The 18215-nt window shown below is 50.6% G+C and overlaps 3 protein-coding genes and 1 long non-coding RNA gene across 22 annotated transcripts in view; 1 reads left to right on the top strand and 3 right to left on the bottom strand.

Moving 5' to 3' along the window:
* DNAJA3 (DnaJ heat shock protein family (Hsp40) member A3) overlaps positions 1-6109 on the bottom strand; it is a 33351-nt gene extending 27242 nt beyond the window's left edge. For 5 of the 6 annotated variants that reach the window (XR_013411490.1, XR_013411489.1, XM_028841092.2 and 2 more), the window contains exon 1: positions 5882-6109. Coding sequence is in view for 4 of the 6 variants with exons in the window: in XM_028841092.2 (XP_028696925.1) it covers positions 5882-6092 (211 nt within the window). In the remaining 2 variants the exon portion in view is untranslated. Of the gene's footprint in view, positions 1-5031; positions 5169-5881 lie in introns of those variants that run through there. The other variant, XM_077985516.1, reaches the window with a different exon arrangement.
* Positions 1-18215, bottom strand: part of LOC144337859 (uncharacterized) — a 116826-nt gene that overhangs the window by 56287 nt on the left and 42324 nt on the right. The gene's annotated exons all lie outside the window — the stretch shown is intronic.
* CORO7 (coronin 7) overlaps positions 6169-18215 on the top strand; it is a 75866-nt gene continuing 63819 nt past the window's right edge. For 13 of the 14 annotated variants that reach the window (XR_013411458.1, XR_013411457.1, XR_013411459.1 and 10 more), the window contains exon 1: positions 16415-16553. Coding sequence is in view for 7 of the 14 variants with exons in the window: in XM_077985390.1 (XP_077841516.1) it covers positions 16494-16553 (60 nt within the window). In the remaining 7 variants the exon portion in view is untranslated. Of the gene's footprint in view, positions 6313-7901; positions 8036-16414; positions 16554-18215 lie in introns of those variants that run through there. The other variant, XM_077985392.1, reaches the window with a different exon arrangement.
* On the bottom strand, positions 8764-17083 carry LOC144337865 (uncharacterized). Its single transcript, XR_013411497.1, has 3 exons — positions 16802-17083; positions 9745-9862; positions 8764-8953 (listed from the first exon to the last, which is right to left on the bottom strand). It is a non-coding gene; the product is annotated as an uncharacterized LOC144337865 (long non-coding RNA).

The following is an 18215-nucleotide window of genomic DNA, read 5'->3' as shown; positions in this document are numbered from 1 at the left end:
TTGTATTTTTAGTAGGTAAGAAGTTTCACCACGTTGGCCAGGCTGGTCTCAAACTCCTGACCTCAAGTGATCCACCGGCCTCGTCCTACCAAAGTGCTGGGATTACAGGCATAAGCCACCATCCCCAGTCTAATGACTTTTGACATTATTCAAAGGGCATCAATGATTAACAATAATTAGAGTCCATTTAATAGACAATTTATTTTATCAGATATGACCAGTAAATGTCCTGTCCTTTTTAGAACAACCCAGAATAAAATAAGCCTCCAAGTCGTTCCAAGAATGGCCAACCTACTGTCCAACAACTGCTTTTTTTTTTTTTTTGACAGGGAGTCTGGCTCTTGTTGCCCAGGCTGCAGTGCAGTGGTACGATCTCGGCTCACTGCAACCTCTGCCTCCTGGGTTCAAGTGATTCTCCTGCCTCAGCCTCCCGAGGAACCCGCCACCATGCCTGACCAATTTTTTCTATTTTTAGTAGAGATAAGCTTTGGCCATGTTGTCCAGGCTGGTCTCAAACTCCTGACCTCAGGTGACCAACCCATCTCCCAAAGTGCTGGGATTACAGGCATGAGCCACAGTGCTTGGCCACCAACAACTGCTTACTTTCTGCTTGGAAGAAAAGTCAGATTTAAAGTGTTGTTATGTCATCTTACTACTAGATTTGAGACAAGATCACAGACTAGTGTTTGGAAGCTGAGTTGATGACCTTTTTAATTTTTTTTTTTTAAGAGACGGGGGTCTCATTATGTTGCCTAGGCCAAACTCCAATTCCTGGACTCCAGCAATCCTCCCACTCCAACCTCCTGAGTAGCTAGGACCAGAGGCTCGCCACCACATGGCTTCTCAGTTGATGACTTTATTTATTCATTAATTTTTTGGTAGAGAAAGAATCATATTCTGTCGCCCAGGCTGGAGTGACGTCATCATGGCTCAGTGCAGCTTCAACCTCCTGGGCTCAAGGGATTCTCCCACCTCAGCCTCCCGGGCAGCTGGGAGTTCAGGCAGTTGCCACCACAGTCAGCTAATTTTTTTTTTTTTTTTTCTGAGACATGGTTTCGCTCTTGTTGCCCAGGCTGGAGTGCGATGGCGCGATCTCGGCTCACAGCAACCTCCGACTTTCAGGTTCAAGCAATTCTCCTGCCCCAGCCTCCCGAGTACCTGGGATTACAGGCAAGTGCCACCAGGTCTGGCTAATTTTGTAATTTTTGTAGAGACAGAGTTTCTCCATGTTGATCAGGCTGGTGTCAAACTCCCAACCTCAGGTGATCTGCCCATGTAGCCCTCCCAAAGTGCTGGGATTACAGGCGTGAGCCACCGCATCCAGCCAGTCAGATAATTTTTAAAAATATTTTTGTAGGCCGGGCACGGTGGCTCACACCTGTAATCCCAGCACTTTGGGAGGCTGAGGTGGGTGGATCACGAGGTCAAGAGATGGAGACCATCCTGGCCAACATGGTGAAATCCCGTCTCTACTAAAAATAGAAAAATTAACTGGGAGTGGTGGCACGTGACTGTAGTCCCAGCTACTCAGGAGGCTGAGGCAGGAGAATTGCTTGAACCCAGGAGGTGGAGGTTTCAGTGAGCCGAGATCACAGTGAGCCAAGATTGCATCACTGCACTCCAGCCTGGCTACAGAGCAAGACTCCATCTAAAAAAAAAAAAAAAAGAAAGAAAAAAAAATTTTTGTAGAGATGGGATTTCCCTATGTTGCCCAGGCTGGTCCCAAACTGCTAGGCTCATGTGATCCTCCTGTCTCAGCGCCAGCATAGTGCTGGAATTACAGTTGTGAGCCACCCTGCCCAACCACTTGATGACTCTACCTGTGAAAACAGAACATATATACCCTGAAGGATGCCACCTCTCACCTGTGTACATTACCTGATACAAAACTTGCCCGTGCCAGGTTATAAGCTCACTTGGGGAACAAAACAGCTAACCGCAGTTCTTAGTAACAGCCTCACACAATGCTTAGTACTTAGTGCCTCTCTTTCACATACACAATAACAACAAATGCTCCCAAATTTGTACAGCTGGAACTTGAACAAATTTGGCTTAATAAAAGAAGTCACCTAAAAATTAATATTTGAATAAAAAGATGCAGCCAGATTCTGTTTAAAACAACCTTGACATTAGAAAATGTTAGCAAGCTCTAAAAATGACCACTTTTGCTCATGTTGAAAAATCTAGCCTGGCTTGGTGGCTCACGACTGTAACTCTGGCACTTTGGGAGGCCAAGGTGGAAGGGTCATTTGAGGCCAGGAGTTTGAAACCAGCCTGGGCAACATAGTAGGACCATGGCTCTACAGAATAAAAAAATATGTATGTGTTTAAGAAAAAAATAAACAAAAAAAAAATCCATCATGACATCTCTCCAAATAATCCACAGGAAACCTAGAAAGAATACTGAACAGACAACTGCTCCTTCCATGAGGTATACAAATGCAGGGACAGAATTTAAAAATTCACTCTTGGGCCAGGCCTAGTGGCTCACACCTGTAATCCCAGCACTTTGGGAGGCCAAGGTGGGCAGATCACTTGAATCCAGGAATTCAAGACCAGCCTGGCCAACATGGTGAAATCCTGTCTCTAATAAAAATATAAAAGCTGACCAGGCACGATGGCTGACACCTGTAATCCCAACACTTTGGGAGGCCAAGGCGGGCGGATCATCGGAGGTCAGGAGTTCGAGACCAGCCTGGCCAACACGGTGAAACACCGTCACTCCTAAAAATACAAACATTAGCCAGGTGTGGTGGTAGACACCTGTAATCCCAGCTACCAGGGAAGCTGAGGCAGGAGAACTGCTTGAACCCGGGAGGCGGAGCTTGCAGTGAGCTGCGATCACACCGCTTACACTCCAGCCTGGGCAACAGAGCAAGACCCCGTCTCAAAAAAAAACAAAAAAACCTAGGCATGGTGGCACACACCTGTAATCCCAGCTACTCGGGAGGCTGAGGCAGGAGAATCGCCTGAATCCGGCAGGCAGAGGTTGCAGTGAGCCAGGATCACATCACTGCACTTCGGCCTGGGCAACAGAGCAAGAGTCCATCTCAAAAATAAAAATAGCCGGGCGCGGTGGCTCACGCCTGTAATCCCAGCACTTTGGGAGGCCGAGGCGGGCGGATCACAAGGTCAGGAGATCGAGACCACGGTGAAACCCCGTCTCTACTAAAAAAAAAATACAAAAAATTAGCCGGGCGCGGTTGCGGGCGCCTGTAGTCCCAGCTACTCGGGAGGCTGAGGCAGGAGAATGGCGTGAACCCGGGAGGCGGAGCTTGCAGTGAGCCGAGATCGCGCCACTGCACTCCAGCCTGGGCGACAGAGCGAGACTCCGTCTCAAAAAAATAAATAAATAAAATAAAATAAAAATAAAAATAAAATAAAAATAAAAATAAGGCTGGGCACGGTGGCTCATGCCTGTAATCCCAGCACTTTGGGAGGCTGAGGTGGGCAGATCACCGGGTCAGGAAATTGAGACCATCCTGGCCAACACAGTGAAACCCCATCTCTACTAAAAATACAAAAAATTAGTCAGGCATGGTGGCGGGCACCTGTAGTCCCAGCTATTCGGGAGGCTGAGCCAGGAAAATGGCGTGAACCCAGGAGGCGGAGCTTGCAGTGAGCTGAGACAGTGCCACTGCACTCCAGCCTGGGTGACACAGCGAGACTCCGTCTCAAAAAAAAAAAAAAAAAAAAAAAGTTCATTCATTCTCTTGGCCAGGTGCAGTGGCTGATGCCTGTAATCCCAGCACTTTGGGAGGCTGAAACAAGCAAATCACTTGAGCCCAGCCTGGGTAACATGGTGAAACCCCATCTACAGAAAACTAGCTGGGTGTGGTGGTGCATGCCTATAGTCCCAGCTACTTAGGAGGCTGAGGATGGAGGATGGATTGAACCTGGAAGGTCGAGGTTGCACTGAGTTGTGATTGTGCCACTGCACTCCAGTCTGGGCAACAAGAGGCCCTGTCGTAAACAATAATTAAATAAATAAATAAATAATCATTCTCTCAACCAAACACACATCCAATCTCTTTGTTCTCTGCCATGTCCTCAGCACCCAGAACAGTGGCTGGCATACACCTGGCCTCAATTAATACCTGTGAATGAATGAATTTTCAAAGAGAAGCTCAAAGGGATTAAATAATACACCCCACTCACACACACTGGGAAAGTTCACCCCTGAAGCCCAGTCTCTTTTCTTTTTTTTTTTTGAGACGGAGTCTCACTCTGTCGCCCAGGCTGGAGTGTAGTGGCCGGATCTCAGCTCACTGCAAGCTCCACCTCCAGGGTTCACGCCATTCTCCTGCCTCAGCCTCCCGAGTAGCTGGGACTACAGGCGCCCGCCACCGCGCCCGGCTAGTTTTTTGTATTTTTTTAGTAGAGACGGGGTTTCACCGTGTTAGCCAGGATGGTCTCGATCTCCTGACCTCGTGATCCGCCCATCTCGGCCTCCCAAAGTGCTGGGATTACAGGCGTGAGCCACCGCGCCCGGCCCCCAGTCTCTTTTCTTTACATTGCATGAAGTAACCACAATTACTGATACTTTAACAACTGTCTACTATGTAAGTATTACAAACTGGATTGCAATAGGAAGTTACTTGGTATAAATTCTCAGGGCCCTTTATTAATCTTTATACATTTATACATAGCTTAAATATCATCTGCACAAATTCTGGAGGACACGAAACTAGCACAATTCAGGTACATACAATATACAGCACAAAACACACAGCATAAGAAAACATGGTTAAGCAGGGCACGGTGGTTCACGCCTGTAAACCCAGCACTTTGGGAAGCCAAGGGGGAGCAGATCACCTGAGGTCAGGAGTTTGAGACCAGCCTGGCCAACATGTAGAAACCATCTCTATAAAAGACAACAAAAATTAGCCAGGCGTGGTGACATGTGCCTGTAATCCCAGCTACTTGGGAGGCATGAGGCAGGAGAATCTCTTGAACCCAGGAGGCAGAGGTTGCAGTCAGTTGAGATCCAGCCACTGCACTCCAGCCTGGGCAACAGAGCAAGACTCTCACAAAAAAAAAAAAAAAAAAAAAAGAAAGAAAGAAAAGAAAACATGGCTAAGCACTTCAAAGCTTAACGTATAATTCAGTATCACCTCAGGCAATGAAATCAAGGCTCCACCTCTTTGTGACATTTGTAAGTGGTTTAACATCTAAGCCTCGGTATCTTTATAAAATGGAATAACAGTGCCTCTCATGTGGAAATGTGATGTAAGGGGGGAACGATGCCTGGCCAACAGTAAGTGCTCAATAAATGTCTGACTGTGTTATTATTACAATCACCAACTAAGGACTTCTAAAGATTGTTAACTGTGCCCTTGAATTAGCATCACGTGGTAGAAAGAGCATACGCTAAGACACGACAGCTATGGGTTTGAGACAACTCTTCCCGTCTAACTTCATGACCTTGGGCTGGTCGATTCCTCTGTTGAATCTCAGTTTCCCATTCTCTAAAATGGGGATGACGACAGGCATCTTGCAGGGTTTTTGTAACAAAGTACCTAGGCCTCTCCGAATGGCAGTTAGCTCTTCCCTTCCGCTACGGGCCAGAAGGTGGAGAGATGGGAAAGAAAGCGGACGAGGGAGCAGCGGCCCCCAGAAATGTTGACAGAGAGGTGAAGGTTCACGGTCTACGGGGCGTTTCATCACCGCCGCCGGAGGCTCCACGCTTCTCTCCCTTCCCTGACGGCTGAGTAGCCTCTTAGGCCTCCCCGCCTCCTGCCTGCCTGTGTCTCCGGCAATTTTGCATCCGGGTCGGAAGACACCCTCCACCCCACTACTCCCGCAGCCGCAGTCACAGCGAGGAGACTCACTCCTTTCTAGGCCCTGAAACCGCCACTCGGGAATTGGAACCTGCCCTCACCTGTGAGGCTGACACCAGGTCTCAATGTCAGCAGCGCTCTGGGGCCGCGAGAGGTCAGGGAAGACGCAAAGGCGGGGACGCTCAGCTTGCGGCTCAGCCATGCCCCCACCACGCCCTCCCTGGGTGGCCGAGCCCCTCTCCCCAGTGCAGCCGGCAGCCGCGGGGTCCCCACAGCCACCAGCAACCAGCGTGTGGAGCACCGCGCCGCCATCTTGGCCGGGGGACACTGCGCCTGCGCCGCCCGGCTCTAGGGGGCCTCGCGGGAACGGCGGGCGCGCGTTAGAGGCGCATGCGTGGCGCATGCGTGGGGGCACGCGCAGCCGCACCCAACGCGCCTTCCGGGGAGCAATCGCCAAAACGGGGTTTGCTCTGAAGAGTGTTGTTCGGTAGACTTGCCCTGCAGAACCTCGTTATTCTGTGCTAGACAATCAGTGAGTGTACGTTATCGGTGTAAGAACCTGGTTGAATGTAGCCGAACGTAACTGGTCCGAGGGTTCTGGCTAAGGGCGAGACTACAAGTCCCGGCATGCAAAGCGGCCCTCCGTCGCGCCGCTCCCACTATGCAGTGCATGGTTCCCTCTTGCTGACCCTGAGACTTACGGCGAATTGCGTGAGCTTTACTCACGTGGTCTCCGCGCGCTTCTAGTAAATCTTCGCCGCCACCCCCAAAGCCTGGCCGGAGTCTCACTTTCTCTTAGGCTGATTCCCCACCCGCCTTCTCTAACAAGACTCAGTTCTCTCCTTTTTTTTTTTTTTCCTTTGGGCACAGTCTCGCTCTGTCGCGGCTGAAGTGCAGTGGCGCGATCTCGACTCAATGCAACCTCCGCCTCCCGGGTTCAAGCAGTTCTCTGCCTCAGTCTCCCGAGTAGCTGGGATTACAGGCGCGTGCCACCACACCCGGCTAATTTTTTTGTATTTTTAGTATAGACGGGGGTTTCACCATCTTGGCCAGGCTGGTCTTGGAACTCCTGACCTCGTGATCCACCCACCTCGGCCTCCCAAAGTGCTGGGGTTACAGGCGAGAGCCACCGCGGCAACCTTAGCTCTCTCCTTAAGCATGTTAGCCTTTTCCAAACCTGCAGTGAACTTGCTGGTTCAGAATGGGAGCCGTGCTGCCCAAAAACTAAATTAGCAAAACTTGTGAGCGCCTACTGTGTGTCATGCATGTTCTAGAATATCGGGGATACAACGATGCATGATACACCATCTTTGCTCGGGAGGAGCAAACAAATGACCCGAGAGAGGCTCCTTACCAACTAATAATGTTAAATGCTATCATAGGAATAAGCACTGTTACAGGCATACAAAGTGAAGGAGTCATTCCATTTCTAAAATGGGGGAGAGGAAGTTTGGGATGTCAGGGCTTCTGAGAGGTAAGATTCAAATTGGACATCGATGAAAAAGTGTGTTTAAGCCGTAAATTTAAGAGTATGTGATGAGGCCGGTCGCAGTGACTCACACCTGTAATCCCAGCACTTTGGGAGGCCGAGGTGGGCAGATCACGAGGTCAGGAGTGTGAGACCAACCTGGCCAACATGGTGAAACCCCGACTCTACTAAAAATACAAAAATTAGCCAGGCATGGTAGCACACACCTGTAATCCCAGGTACTCGGGAGGCTAAGGCAGGAGAATCGCTTGAACCCAGAGGCGGAGGTTGCGGGGAGCCAAGATCCCACCACTGCACTCCAGCCTGGGTGAAAGAGCAAAACTCCGTCTCAAAAAGAAAAAATGTGGTAAGATGCGGCTAGGAAGGGAGACCTGACCTGGTTAGTCTTGCAAAGGACTTCCAATTTTCACACTCCCACCATCATCACCACCTCAAGCACCAGGAAGAAAACCTGAGGATTCTTGGTTGGGTTTAAAACAATCTGTGCTCATAAATCTTTGCCCCCATCCCCAAAGCCTGGGAATCTGTGCTACTCCCCCTCCCCCCTACTCCCAGCATTGTTACACCAAATTTTTGTGTACGTGGATGTTAATTTGGGTAGATACCCATAGCTTTTGTCAAATTCTCCACAGGCATTGAGACTCGAAGATTAAAAACCACCAGTCCTTTGAAGAACAGTGAGCAAGCTTTCGTAAATTGCAAGTAATAGTTGAAGAGAGTTGGGCTACGGAATGGAGTGGACTGAGATGAACAAGGGTGTTGGGAGGTGAGCAAAAGAGTTCTTTAATACATTCAGCAAATACTTAAATGACCAGCATAGTGATTAAGAGTATGGGTTCTGGGCAGGGCGCAATGGCTCACACCTGGCAATCCCAGCACTCTGGGAGGCCAAGGCGGGTGGATCACCTGAGGTCAGGAGTTTGAGACCAGCCTGGCCAACACGGTGAAACCCTGTCTACTAAAAATACAAAAATTAGCTGAGTGTGGTGGCAGGTGCCTGTAATCCCAGCTACTTGGGAGGCTGAGGCAGGAAAATTGCTTGAACCCAGGAGGTGGAGGTTGCAGTGAGCTGAGATTGTGCCACTGCACTCCAGCCTGGGCAACAGGGTGAGACTCCATCTTAACAATAAAGAAAAAGAGTATGGGTTCTGTGCTAGGCATGGTGGCTCATGCCTGTAAATCCCTGAACCTTGGGAGGCTGAGGTGGGAAGATCACTTGGGCCCAGAAGTTCAAGACCAGCCTTGGCAACATAGCAAGACCTCGTCTTTACAAAAAAAAATTTTTTAATTGGCCAGGCATGGTGACACATGCTTGTGGTCCCAATTATTTGGGAGACCGAGGTGGGAGGACCACTTGAGTCCAGGAGTTCAAGGCTACAGTGAGCTATGATAGTGCCACTGCATTGCTGTCTGAGCAACAGAGCAAGACACTTTCTCAAAAAAAAGTATAACTCTGGAATCAGACTGCCTGGGAATGAATTCTAGCTGTGCCACTTACCATCTGTGTGTCCTTGGGCAACTTCACTCTGTTCCTCTGTTTCCTTTTCTCTAGAATGGGGACATAGGCCAGGCACGGTGGCTCACGCCTGTAATCCCAGCACTTTGAGAGGCTGAGGTGGGAGGATTGCTTTACCCTGGGAGGCTGAGGTTGCAATGGGCCATGATTGTGCTACCGTACTCCAGCCTGGGTGACAAATGAAGACCATATCTCAAATAAATAAGCCAGGACTTAATAGTAACGACCTCGGCCCGGTGTGGTGGCTCACGCCTGTAATCCCAGCACTTTGGGAAGCTGAGGTGGGAGGATCACCTGAGATTCTAGACCAGCCTGGCCAACACGGTGAAACCCCGTCTCTCCTAAAAAGTACAAAAATTGCCAGGCATAGTGGCTCATGCCAGTAATCCTAGCACTTTGGGAGGCTGAGGCAGGTGGATCACCTGAGGTCAGGAGTTCAAGACCAGCCTGGGCCACTTGGTGAAACCCTGTCACTACAAAAATACAAAAATGAGGCCAGGCACGGTGGCGCACGCCTGTAATCCCGGCACTTTGGGAGGCCAAGGTGGGCAGATCACAAGGTCAGGAGTTCGAGACCAGTCTGGCCAACATAGTGAAACCCTGTCTCTACTAAAAATACACAAAAAATTAGCTCGGTGTGATGGTGTGCACCTGTAATACCAGCTACTCAGGAGGCTGAGGCAGGAGAATCACATGACCCTGGGAGGTGGAGGTTGCAGTGAGCCTAGATTGTGCTACTGCACTTCAGCCTGGGTGACAGAATGAGACTCCGTCTCCAAAAAAAAAAAAAAAAAAACACGTGCCTATAATCCCAGCTACCTGGGAGGCTGAGACACGAGAATCATTTGAACCCAGGCTGCAGTAACCTGAGATTGTACCACTGCACTACAGCCTGGGCAACAGAGTGAGACTCCTTCTCAAAAAAAGAAAAAATATTAACCAAGTGTGGTGGCACTTACCTGTAGTCCCAGTTACTGGGGAGGCTGAGGCAGGAGAATCACTTGAACCTGGGAGGTGGAGGTTGCGGTGAGCCGAGATCACACCACTGCATTCCAGCCTGCACAACACAGCAAGACTCTGTCTCAAAACAACACAAAATATAGTAATGACCTCAAAGGGTGATCTGAGTGAAATCATGTAAAGGCGTCCTATAGTACTTGATGCATAGCCAGTGCTCAGTCTGCGTTAGCCCCATGTGCCAGGCTCCACTAAGCACTGAGAATACTAAGAACTCAGACACAGTTACTTACACACAGGGAGCCCAAAACTTAGGGGAAATGGGGGTTGGGGGAATGTTACTGGTTGAGAAGAACAACTTTCAAGAATAGAAGCTGAGAATAAGAGCCAAAAGGCCTTTCATTTACTACCTCACAGTGAGTGAGGAACTAGAGGAGAGCTCAGTAATATGAAAACTGTCACCGTTGTAACTTCCCCCTTTTTTTTTTAAATTTTTGTTTATCCCCCATCTATTTCCCCATAGTGATGAACGGTAAAAATCCTCCACGTCAAAAGGGTGTGTGTGTTCTGGTTTTCAGGGATAGCAGGAAGGCTGATTGTCGGGGAACCAGTATTTTCTGTTATGAAGCAGAGAACTCTTAAGGAGTGGAGTGGAGTGGATGATGGTAATTACCAAAGGAAAGGACAAAGTCCTTGGGACCTGCCACACGGTAGAAAGAAAAACATGGGAAAGACTCCCAGCTGAGAGCAGCCCAGGCCTGTGCCTGGTCTCTTTTTGGTGCTAGACTTTATTATTATTATTTTTTAAGCCAATGTTTTGCTCTTGTCTAGGCTGGAGTGCAATGGTGCGATCTCAACTCACCGCAACCTCCATCTCCCGAGTTCAAGCGATTCTCCTGCGTCAGCCTCCTGAGTAGCTGGGATTACAGACATGCGCCACCACGCCCAGCTAATTTTGTATTTTTGGTACAGATTGGGTTTTGCCATGTTGGCCAGGCTGGTCTCGAACTCCTGACCTCAAGTGATCTGCCCACCTCAGCCTCCCAAAGTGCTGAGATTACAGGCGTGAGCCACTGTTCCCTGGCTTTGTTTTCTATTTTGATATGAGCACAACCCTATGAGGTAGGTAGGGGGAGGACTATTCCCGTTTTCACAAACAGACACACCCCCTACAAAGGAAAAAAACAATAAAATAGGCTCTGCAAGATGAAAAGACTTGTCCAAGGCCACATAGCTAGTAAGTGAGTGAATCAAGACCCAATCCCAGGTCTTCTCACAATAAAACCGTGTTTCTTTTCCTTTAAATCACATGCCTATCAGTCGTCATTGTGATCAGTATCTCTCAAGCATATGGCTCTTGAGAGTTTCTGAAGTACTTTCTCATGCTTATTTTCATTTGCTTTTCACAACAAAAGAGAGGCAGGGCAAGCATTTATTACTACCACGGGTACAAACTGCTGCCCTGCCTTTCAAGGACTTTTGCTGCGACTAGACACAAATGGATCCATCCCAGGCTTGTTGCCAAAGACTGCAGGAGCCACAAGCTACACCTATCCACAGTGCTAGTCAGAATATGACCACATGTTCTCCAGGCAGAAGCTCAAAAATGTGAGCTTTAAGGAGAAACAGGCCGGGCGCAGTGGCTCACGCTTGTAATCCTAGCACTTTGGGAGGCCGAGGTGGGCAGATAGCCTGAGCTCAGGAGTTTGAGACCAGCCTGGGCAACATGGCGAAATCCCGTATCTGCTAAAAATACAAAAATTAGCTGGCTAGGGTGGTATGCGCCTGTAATCCCAGCTACTCGGGAGGCTGAGGCAGGAGAATCGTTGGAATCCAGGAGACAGAGGTTGCGGTGAGCTGAGATCGTGCCACTGTACTCCAGCCTTGGCGACAGACTCTGTCTCAAAAAAAAAAAAAAAAAACCAGAAAGGAGAAATAAATGTTACTTGCAAAGGGCACACAAAGTCGTAAGTGTTTCCCCCTCCACACTTCATTTCACTAGACCAGCAATTCTACTGAGCCTGTTCCCCAACTCCTGAGCTGTGGGTGTGTCTGTGAGAGCTGGGAAGGAGTTTAATGGTGCTCCTCCACAGTGCTGGGCTGAAGGCAACGGGACACAAGAGGGTCTCCGTGATTTCTTGCTGAAACCACTGATTATTTGAAGTATAATGGAACTGACCAAATTCATGGCTGCCAATGGCTGCAGCTCTCCCATGTGAGCTCAGAGCTCTTCTACAGAGGGCAGAAGAGCTTCAGCCCAGCTCTTCAGGGGCATGATTTCTCGAAGTGTAGCATTTTCTTTACTTCACATATACTTCACAGAGAGTATAGGACAATTCCAAGCGGGTGAGGAATGTGTGGTCCAGATGTGCTGGTCTGTGATGTCTGTAGCAGGTGCAGTTCCCTGTGAAAGGGGATGAGCTGTGCCTCGGTCACCTGGGATTCAGTGGGACCACTGTCCTGATGATTTTCTTTTTACTTTATATTTTTTTGAGATGAAGTCTTGCTTTTGTCCCCAGGCTGGAGTGCAATGGAGTGATCTCGGCTCATTGCAACCTCCGCCTCCCGGGTTCAATTGATTTTCCTACCTTCGCCTCCCGAGTAGCTGGAATTACAGGCGCCTGCCACTATGCCTGGCTAATTTTTGTATTTTTAGTAGAGACGGGGTTTCACCATGGTGGCTAGGCTGGTCTTGAACTCCTGACCTCAGGTGATCCACCCACCTCGGCCTCCCAAAGTACTGGGATTACAGGCGTGAGCCACCATGCCCAGTCACCTGATGATTTTCTTTGTTTTCTTTTTTTGTTTGTTTTGTTTTGTTTTGAGACAGAGTCTTGCCCTGTGGCCCAAGCTGGAGAGCAATGGCGCGATCTCAACTCACTGCAACCTCCGCCTCCCGAGTTCAAGCAGTTCTCTGCCTCAACCTCCCATGTAGCTGGGATTACAAGCACCAACCACCACGCCCAGCTAATTTTTGTATTTTTAGGAGAGAGAGGGTTTCGCCATCTTGGCCAGGCTGGTATAGAACTCCTGACCTCTTGATCCACCCGCCTCGGCCTCCCAAAGTGCTGGAATTACAGGCATGAGCCACTGCACCTGGCCAACCTGATGATTTGCTAAAAATCTTTTTGGACTGGGCACAGTGGCTTATGCCTGTAATCCTACCACTTTGGAAGGCTGAGACAGTGGATCACTTGAGGTCAGGACCAGCCTGGTAAACATGGCAAAACCCCATCTCTACTAAAAATAGAAAAATTAGGACTAGTGGCGCACACTTGTAATCCCAGCTACTCAGGAGGCTGAGGCAGGAGAATCGCTTGAACTCAGGAGGTGGAGGTTGCAGTGAGCGGAGATCACACCACTGCACTCCAGCCTGGGCAACAGAGTAAGACTCTGTCTCAAACAAATGAAAAACCTTTTCAATAAACCACAGTGACTTTGGCTCACAGTAAATGTGCTTCTGCCCAAACTAAGAAAAAATGTAAGCATTGCTTTTCAAACCTTAGAAATGCAAGAATCAGCTGGGTGCATTGGCTCATGCCTGTAATCCCCACACTTTGGCAGGCCAAGTTGGGAGGATTGCTTGAGACCAGCCTGAGCAATAGAATGAGACCTCATCTCGACAAAACATTTTTAAAAATTGAAAAATAAAAAATTAGGTGGGAGTGTTGGCTTGCACCTGTAGTCCAGGAGACTTAGATGGGAGGTTCGATCACCTGATCCCAGGAGACAGAGGTTGCAGTGAGTCAAGATTGCACTGCTGCAGTACAATCAGGGCAACGGAGTGAGACCTTGTCTCAGAAAAAAAAGAAAAATGCAAGAATCTCTGTTTTAAAGGTAAAAAAGGCTGGGCACGGTGGCTTACACCTTTAATCCTAGTACTTTGAGAGACCAAAGCAGGAGGATCACTTGAGCCCAGGAGTTGGAGACCAGCCTGGGCAACATAGTGAGACTGCATCTCTACAAAAATAAAAAGAAAATGGGCTAGGCGCAGTGGCTCATGCCAGTAATCCCAGCACTTTGGGAGGCCCATGCGGGCGAGCGGATCACTTTGGAAGGCCAGGCAGGAGTTCAAGACCAGCTTGGCGAACAAGGTGAAACCCCGTTTTTGGTTTTTTTTTTTCTTTTTTTTTTTTGAGATGGAGTCTTGTTCTGTCACCAGGCTGGAGTACAATGGCGCGATCTTGGCTCACTGCAACCTCCGCCTCCTGGGTTCAAGTGATTTCCCGGCCTCAACCTCCTGAGTAGCTGGGACTACAGGCGTGTGCCACCACGCTCAGCTAATTTTTTTTTTTTTTTTTTTTTTTTTTTTTAGTAGAGATGGGGGTTTCATCATGTTGACCAGGATGGTCTTGATCTCCTGACCTCATGATCCGCCTGCCTCAGCCTCCCAAAGTGCTGGGATTACACGTGTGAGCCACCACGCCCGGCTGGTGAAACCCCGTTTCTACTAAAAATATAAAAATCAGCCAGGCGTGGTGTTCCGTGCCTGTAATCCCAGGTACTCGGGAGGCTGAGGCAGGAGAATAGCTTGAACCCGGGAGGCGGAGGTTGCGGTGAGCCGAGATTGCCGCCATTGCACTCCTGCCTGGGCAACAAGAGCGAAACTTCGTGTCAAGAAAATAAAAAATAATGACTGTAGTCTAGAGAGTGACCACTCGTCTCACATGTTCTCAGACCCTTTCTGGCTGAAGAGAATGATTCCATAAGAGTTCAGAGTATTCCGGCTGCCACAAACTTAAGCAGAATAAATTACTTTGTGAATTGCAAAGTTGAACTGGAGGGCCTCCGATATTCCTCCCAGTCCCACAAACCTGTGAATAACCAGCTTTGTTTCTTTATACTCCTAGTAATGCAGACAACTCCACTGTTTGTCTTAAGGGTACTGGAAGACACCTCTCTACCCTGAATGGCTGTCCATCAAATAGCAGGTCAAATTCTAGCAAAACAGTGATGGCTGGTTAGCCTGCTGCCTGGCATTAGTGATTTGGATTTCACAAGTCCTGTTTTCAAGAATAATTAATAACAAACAAGAATTTGAGAGTTCATTGTAATGAGGCCCTCACTCTGGAAAACTCAAAAACAATTTGTACAACTGAAGGAAGTAACATTAGCAGAAAGAAAAAGGGCCTAGTGATGAAGAAGAGGGCAAAAACCCTGCAGAAAAGCCTGGAAGAGGCTCATGATGCGTCCCAATTTTTCACTGTGATGCCAAAGAAAGAAGTTTCCAACCTGCTGTCAATCTTCTGGGAAATCAGTGATTTCAACAAATCAGAGTTTCTGTGGGAGAGGGATAAATGAGGCCGGCTTCAATGCCAACAAGCTCCTTAGATCTAGTTACCTGTCCCTGAACTGACTATTCATTAAAATGCACACTGAAAACATTTTTTTGGCTGGGCGCTGTAGCTCACGCCTGTAATCCCAGCACTTTGAGAGGCTAAGGCAGGTAAATCACCTGAGGTCAGGAGTTTGAGAGAGCAGCCTGGCCAACATGGTGAAATCCTGTCTTTACTAAAAACACAAAAAAAATGGCTGGGTGCCTTGGCGCATACCTGTAATCCCAACATTTCGGAAGGCTGAGGGAGAATCACGAGGTCAGGAGTTAGAGAGCAGCCTGACCCACATGGTAAAACCCCGTCTCTTACTAAAACTACAAAAATTAGCCAGGCACGGTGGCAGGCACTTGTAATCCCAGCTACTCAGAATACTGAGGCAGGAAATTTGCTTGAACCCAGGAGGCAGAGTTTGCAGTGAGCCAAGATTGTGCCATTGTACTGCAGACTGGGCAACAGAGAGACTCCATCTCAAAAAACAAAAAAAATAGCCGGCTGTGGTGGCGTGCACCTGTAATCCCAGCTACTCGGGAGGCTGAGGCAAGAGAATTGCTTGAACCCGCGAGGCAGAGGTTGCAGTGAGCTGAGATTGCGCCACTGCACTCCAGCCTGGGTGACAGGAACTCCGTGTGAAATAAATAAATAATAAATAAAAATTAAAAGTTATTATTATAATTATTTTTAGAGACAGGGTCTCTTTCTGTCCACCTGGCTGGAGTGCAGTGGCACGATCACAGATCACTGCAGCCTCGACCTCTTGGACTCAAGGGATCCTCCTGCCTCAGTCTCCCAAAGTCCGGGATTACAGACGTGAGCCACCGCGCCTGGCCCGATGCAGAGGCTTTTGAGTAGGCCCGGCGGACAGGGATTTGCCGGTCTACCTAGGCCCCTGTTCCCCCTCTGTCTCTTACCCTTGGTGTGAGCTGGGGACCAACAGCTTACATTCTCCTTTAGCGGAGGGTTTCCTGTCTCGAAATGGAGCTAATTTCTCCCTCTCTACGGGAAGAGGTAGATAGTGCTGGAAGGCGTGCTAGGTACACCGCAAATACTCCACAGCAAATCCTGCACACAAAATCGCGGATGCTGCAACCCAGACCCCACGCAAGCAAGCACCACACGGTACGTGGGCGGACAGCTGCGCCCCACGTGACCTCCCACCCGCGCCTGTCCGTCCCCTCGATATCAGGGCGTGGCCTCGGGGGGCGGGACCGGCGGTGAGCGAGCGAAACGAGAGAGGTCGGGGGCGTGGCCGAGCCGCCCGGAGGCGGCTGCGATTGGCAGTGGGGCGTGCCGGGGGCGTGACCGCGGCATTGGGTCCCGGGTAGGGCCCAGGCAGCGGGAGTCGCGGTTGCTCGGCGTGCACCTGAGACTCGACGCCCGGGGTCCTCGAAGCCGCGTCCGCCGCCGTCCCGGTCGCCATGAACCGCTTCAGGGTGTCCAAGTTCCGGCACACGGAGGCTCGGCCGCCCCGCCGCGAGGTGAGTCCGGCCCGAGGACCGGGCGCTCTCGCCTCGGGACCCGGCCGGCTGCCCCTCCCCCTGCCCGGACCCCACACGGGGCCCCCCGAGGGCCGCCTGGACCCCCGAGCCCTCCATCCCCAGGGAACCCCCTTCAGGCCCTGGCCCCGGCGTCCGGGCCGTTTCGTCGCCTCCGGAGGGCAGAGTCCAGCGCTCCCGTGACTCCCTCTGGCGCTCGGTGACCCTGGCGGTCTGCCTGCCTCACCCACCTCGCCCCGGGACCCCCGAGGCGGCGCAGCCCTCCTAGTCGGGGCCCAGGCCTGCGAGGCCGCCTCTAGCTTCCGGTCGGCCTCGCCGAGAGCCGGGGCTCGGGGCGCTGCCGGCGCCTGGCTCCTCCTCCCTGCCGCTCCCGGTCGCCCCTGCCCCGGGCTGGGCTGTGGGGAGACGCCCCTCTCTCCTCTGGCCCCGGCGAGCCCGAGTGTGTCAGTGGTGGGGAGGGAGCCCCTCGGCCGCACGCGCCCCTCCTTCGGGTTTCCGCCGGTGCTTCCTCCTCTCGCTGCTGGCGCAAGCTCTTCCCTTATCTCGGTGATGCTGCCACGGCTGGGTGGGGCCTGGGGAAGCCTGAGCAGGTGGAGCCCCAAAGAATTGCTGAGGCAGGTGCCGGGAGACCCTTCGGACCCCCGAAAGGGCAGGAGGACTGATGAGAGGTGTGCCTTGGAGGATGTCAGCTCTGCTCTGCCGCTTTCCGTGTTATTTGTAAGGCCTGGGAGTGTCCTGCGATACCTGGGCCTAGGAATTGACCTCAAGTAACCCCATCAGGGTCCCAGAGCAAGTCAGGGCAGTCTGGGTAGAGGCTCCGTTTTTGTGGTCTGGACTATATTTCCTCTGCTCCCACTTTATGCTGTGCTAAGCTGCTGGAGACATCGCGGTGAACACAATGGCATTTTCCTTCCCCTGTGGCACTTGTAGCCTCATGAGGGAGACAGCAAGCCAACAGACAAGAGCATTGGAGGTTTTCTTTTTTTTTTTTTTTTTGAGACGGAGTCTCGCTCTGTCACCCAGGCTGGAGTGCAGTGGCCAGATCTCAGCTCACTGCAAGCTCCGCTTCCCGGGTTCCCGCCATTCTCCTGCCTCAGCCTCCCGAGTAGCTGGGACCACAGGCGCCGCCACCACGCCCAGCTAATTTTTTGTGTTTTTAGTAGAGACGGGGTTTCGCCGTGTTAGCCAGGATGGTCTCGATCTCCTGACCTAGTGATCCGCCCGTCTCGGCCTCCCAAAGTGCTGGGATTACAGGCTTGAGCCACCGCGCCCGGCCATTGGAGGTTTTCATAAGGACATCGAAGAACACACATAAGGGGCTGGGATGGAGAATGGAGGGGCCAATCTCAGTAGGGTGGTCAGGAAAGGCTGTTTGGAGTAGGTAGCATTTCAGCTGAGGCCAGAAGGGTGAGAATTGAGAAAGCCTGGTGGAGAAATGGAAACTGAACATGAGTGGATGGAGGGGATGGCCGGAGCAGCATGGTGACGGATGAGTCCAGAGTGGTCCTGCAGAACCTGAGGGCCACCGGAAGAAGTTGGGTTTTATTCTGAATGCAGTGGGGAGCCATTGAAAATTTAGGGGGAGGGGCTGGACACTGTGACTCCCAGTAATTTGGCAGGCTGAGGTGGGTGGACTGCTTTGAG

This window comes from Macaca mulatta, chromosome 20 (assembly GCF_049350105.2).
Source record: "Macaca mulatta isolate MMU2019108-1 chromosome 20, T2T-MMU8v2.0, whole genome shotgun sequence".
Taxonomy (NCBI): Eukaryota; Metazoa; Chordata; class Mammalia; order Primates; family Cercopithecidae; genus Macaca; species Macaca mulatta.
This window is presented reverse-complemented; position numbering and strand designations above follow the sequence as displayed.